The sequence below is a fragment of the Echiichthys vipera genome, assembly GCF_963691815.1.
Source record: "Echiichthys vipera genome assembly, chromosome: 18".
Lineage (NCBI taxonomy): Eukaryota > Metazoa > Chordata > Actinopteri > Perciformes > Trachinidae > Echiichthys > Echiichthys vipera.
In genome coordinates this window covers 697,866-702,865 of record NC_139843.1, presented here as the reverse complement: position 1 = coordinate 702,865, position 5,000 = coordinate 697,866, and the positions used below count along the sequence as shown (strand labels likewise).

Sequence of the window (5,000 nt, the reverse complement as noted above, 5' to 3'; positions counted from 1 at the left end):
AAGATGATGAGAGGTTTGCACGTGAATGTCTCTTTGTAGTTGTTTTGTGTCTCTTTGGTTGTTTGATCTCTCCTTGTTTCTCCAGCTTCATCCTCTTTTTCAGTCTCTAACCAAAGAACTGAGGACCGAGCACCGGAGGACCGAGCCCCTGAGGACCGAGCCCCTGAGGACCGAGCACCGGAGGACCGAGCCCCTGAGGACCGAGCCCCTGAGGACCGAGCCCCTGAGGACCGAGCCCCGGAGGACCGAGCCCCTGAGGACCGAGCCCCTGAGGACCGAGCCCCTGAGGACCGGACCCCGGAGATGAGCGGGCTGGAGGCGGACTTGTCCCGGCAGCTGCGGCTGAAGGAGGGAAGAGGATCGGGCAGATGGAGCTGAGGCTGCAGGAGGAGGAGGAGGAGGATGCACATGTGTCGGACCGGCGGCGGGCGGCGGGGGTCTCTGGGGGCCGGTGGAGGAGCCGGAGCTGCTGAGGGTCTCAAAGCCCCACAGGTGAGGGGACACACACCGGACTCTGCACTCACCTGTTCTTCACCTCAGCAACTTTTTTTATTCATTTAACAAAAACACAGAAACCAACAGAGGTGTGTGTGAAGCTGGTGTGTGTGAAGCTGGTGTGTGCAGCACGCTGTGACGGCGCTGAGCAGCCAGAGGGCGCCACAGCACCGCTGCAGGACCAGGACCAGGTCCAGGTCCAGGTCCAGGTTGTAGTTGTTTTGTCTCTTTGTGGTTGTTGTGTGTCTCTTTGTAGTTGTTTTGTGTCTCTTTGTGGTTGTTTTGTCTCTTTGTGGTTGTTGTGTGTCTCTTTGTAGTTATTTTGTGTCTCTTTGTGGTTGTTTTGTGTCTCTTTGTAGTTGTTTTGTGTCTCTTTGTAGTTGTTTTGTCTCTTTGTGGTTGTTTTGTGTCTCTTTGTAGTTATTTTGTGTCTCTTTGTGGTTGTTTTGTGTCTCTTTGTGGTTGTTTTGTGTCTCTTTGTAGTTGTTTTGTGTCTCTTTGTGGTTGTTTTGTCTCTTTGTGGTTGTTTTGTGTCTCTTTGTAGTTGTTTTGTGTCTCTTTGTGGTTGTTTTGTGTCTCTTTGTGGTTGTTTTGTGTCTATTTGTAGTTGTTTTGTGTCTCTTTGTAGTTGTTTTGCGTCTCTTTGTGGTTGTTTTATGTCTCTTTGTGGTTGTTTTGTGTCTCTTTGTAGTTGTTTTGTGTCTCTTTGTAGTTGTTTTGTCTCTTTGTGGTTGTTTTTGTCTCTTTGTAGTTGTTTTGTGTCTCTTTGTAGTTGTTGTGTGTCTCTTTGTGGTTGTTTTTGTCCCTTTGTAGTTTTTTTGTGTCTCTTTGTAGTTGTTTTGTGTCTCTTTGTAGTTGTTTTGTGTCTCTTTGTGGTTGTTTTGTGTCTCTTTGTGGTTGTTTTGTGTCTCTTTGTGGTTGTTTTGTGTCTCTTTGTAGTTGTTTTGTGTCTCTTTGTGGTTGTTTTGTGTCTCTTTGTGGTTGTTTTGTGTCTCTTTGTGGTCGTTTTGTCTCTTTGTAGTTGTTTTGTGTCTCTTTGTGGTTGTTTTGTCTCTTTGTGGTTGTTTTGTGTCTCAATGTAGTTGTTTTGTGTCTCTTTGTGGTTGTTTTGTGTCTCTTTGTGGTTGTTTTGTGTCTCTTTGTGGTTGTTTTGTGTCTCTTTGTGGTTGTTTTGTCTCTTTGTGGTTGTTTTGTGTCTCTTTGTAGTTGTTTTGTGTCTCTTTGTAGTTGTTTTGTGTGTCTGGATGTCATGGACGTGTTTTTATTCATACACCTCTCGGCTGTTTACTCTCTGTCTTCTGCCCATGATGAACTCTGACCATTATTATGATTATTATTAAAATAATAATTATTATTAAAATAATAATTATTATTTTAATAATAATTATTATTTTAATAATAATTATTATTTTAATCTTCATCATTATTATTTTATATTATTAATAATATTCAAACCCCGTCTATATCTCTGGGTTTAATCTGGCCTTTCTAAAACATGAATAATAATAATAATAATAATAATAATAATAATAATAACAATAACAGTAATAATAATAATAATAATAATAATAATAATAATAACATTATTAATAACATCGCTGGTTCTCTGGTGGAGGAGGAGCCGCTCTAACTTTAGTTGCTCCCGGCAGAGTCTCGCTCCTCTCGGTGTCTCTGCTGCTGATGAACCGGATCACATCTGCAGCTCCTCCCGGATCACCCCCCCGGATCACCCTGCCCCCGGATCACCCGTCCCCCGGATCACCCCCCCGGATCACCCTACCCCCGGATCACCCTACCCCCGGATCATCCCCCCGGATCACCCTACCCCCGGATCACCCTACCCCCGGATCATCCCCCCGGATCACCCTACCCCCGGATCACCCTACCCCCGGATCATCCCCCCGGATCACCCTACCCCCGGATCATCCCCCCCGGATCATCCCCCCCGGATCACATCTGCCCCCGGATCACATCTGCCCCCGGATCCACTGGAGCTGCACCGCCTCGTGTCTCCGCTGCACACGGAACCTCCTGTGATCAGAGCCGATCGTCTCTGCAGCGGATCCGCGGGGAGGCTTCAGTCCGCGGGGAGGCTTCAGTCCGCGGGGAGGCTTCACTCCGCGGGGAGGCTTCAGTCCGCGGGGAGGCTTCAGTCCGCGGCTCTGCGGACTCTTCCTCCGACACCTGCTGCAGCCTCGCGGCGCTTGCACGCGTGGCTCCGGATCCAAAGTGTGTCCCCGCCTCTGGACTGGACTCTGACCGTCTCTCTGCAGCTGGAGCTCCTGTGACGGGGATCCTCCGGTGCCTTTGGCTGCTGCACGGATCATGAGCGCGGATCTTTAACCCCCGGACTCTAACTTTAGTTTCACTTTGTTTGCACCTGGATGTGAAACCTGCAGCTGCTGATCAGGTTTCTGTGATTCTCAGTGTCCATGAATCTGCTGACGGTGTGATTTATTCACGGATCAGCTGTTCACTCTGAACTGTTTCAGTTTATTTCAGAAGCTGGAACCAGAGACTTTGAGTCAAACCTGGGGCCTGAAGGACTGATCCTGAAGGACTGAACCTGAAGGACTGAACCTGAAGGACTGATCCTGCAGGACTGATCCTGAAGGACTGAACCTGAAGGACTGAACCTGCAGGACTGATCCTGAAGGACTGATCCTGAAGGACTGATCCTAAAGGACTGAACCTGAAGGACTGATCCTGCAGGACTGATCCTGAAGGACTGATCCTGAAGGACTGATCCTGCAGGACTGATCGCTGCGGCGGAAGGTTCCACGTCCGCTCCACTTTCCCGTTCCTCAGCCTCCGAGGATCATTTCTCTCATCTTGATTTCCATTTTCAGTCCTTTCTAAAATCCCCTTTTCCCTGGAGGACGGAGCAGATGACTTTAACTCTAAGGAACCTTTAGGACCCAGAGGGACCCTGAGGGACCCTGTGAACCCTGTGGACCCAGAGGAACCCTGATCCTAGGGACATCTGGAGACGTCTGAAGACCTTGAGGATCCCAGGAGTTAGGTGCTTTCCTTATTGGGACCCTCACGATCCAAAGGGATTCTGAGGACCACGGACGAACCCTGAAAACTCCTCGTGAACCCCCCAGAGAACCGATGGGAACCCTACGGGACCTGCAGTACGCCCTGCAGGAGAAGATCGAGGAGCTGCGGCAGCGCGACACCCTGATCGACGAGCTGGAGCTGGAGCTGGACCAGAAGGACGAGCTGATCCAGCGCCTGCAGAACGAGCTGGACAAGTACCGGTCCGTGCTCCGGCCCGCCACGGCCCAGCAGGTCCAGGCCCAGCAGCAGAGCCTCGTCCTGCAGCCGGACCAGCACCGCAGCAAGAGGCAGGCCATATCCGCCGAGCCCACCGGCTGCAACATCACCGACCTCAGCCACGTCACCCTGGCCTTCTACCCCAAGAGCCCGCAGTAAGTACCAGCCTAACCCAGACCCAGACCCAGACCCAGACCCAGACCCCGTTAAACACTGCTGTAGATCAGGTCCATGAGGGGAAGGGGACATTCTGGGGTTTGTGTGACGGAGGTTAAGTGACGGCTTCTGAGCCGGTCTCTGCTGACTCCTTTGTAGATCTTTCTGTAGTTATGATGCATCGTTCAGTGGTTCACACCCTGAGGAGGGGGGGGGGGGGGGTCAGTCTGTCAATCAGCCGACACACCGCGTCTTTCAGGTTCTGCCATGAACCTGGATGGTTCCTGATCCAGGTCTCAGACCGGGGCTCACTCCGTCCCCCAGCTGACGTTAGATGAAGCAAATGAACTCGTTGCTGCAGGTTTTCCCAGCACGTAAAGAGTTCTGTGTTGTTGTTGTTGTTGTAGTAAACATTTAAACGTGTTTGTGTTTGATGCACTTGGACTCATCGTCAGTCTGGACCGTGTCCCTGACGACCGGGAGGAACCAGGATCATAAACCTGCCCCCCCCCCCTGGAGCCTCTGGAGCTCTGCGGCTCATAAACGACGGTGTCAGGAGCAGATCCGTCCTCCGCAGGTAAAGACCAAACTCTGTGACTGATTCATGATTCACAGACACAACTCTTCCCCCGTAGAGTCACCGTGCAGACGGAAACCTTCTTAACTCGCACGTTGGTCGTGAGTATCCATGGATCTCCGCGCCCGTAGATGGACTTAGTGTGTAACCGCGCTGCTTCTGTCGCAGGCGGTGTGAACACAGAGTCGACTCACAACAGAACCATGACTGCTGCTCGGACTGAACCATGTTTGCACCTGCAGGGCCAGAACACGGATGAACCCCAGGATCTGGACCTGGACCTGAGCTTCCTGATGTGCAGCAGCAGCAGGAGCGAGTGACCAGCTGCTGCTGCTGCTGCTGCTGCAGGTCTTTATTTATGCACACATGAATATGAAAGTGTGACTGAGCCTGATGCCGGCTGCTGCTGCACAGGTGCTGCTGTCACTGCTACAGCACCACAGCCGCTACTGCTGCTGATGCTGATGCTGCTGCTGCTGTCACTGCTACAGCA

General features: G+C 51.2%; 1 protein-coding gene across 2 annotated transcripts in view; it reads left to right on the top strand.

Moving 5' to 3' along the window:
* Positions 1–3,609: 3,609 nt before the first annotated feature.
* Positions 3,610–5,000, top strand: part of LOC310961052 (cGMP-dependent protein kinase 1-like) — a gene marked incomplete at its 5' end in the record, with an annotated part of 42,559 nt that continues 41,168 nt past the window's right edge. For both annotated transcript variants that reach the window (XM_083932989.1, XM_083932988.1), the window contains one exon: positions 3,610–3,929. In XM_083932989.1, coding sequence (XP_083789115.1) covers positions 3,610–3,929 — 320 coding nt within the window. The remainder of the gene's footprint in view (positions 3,930–5,000) is intronic.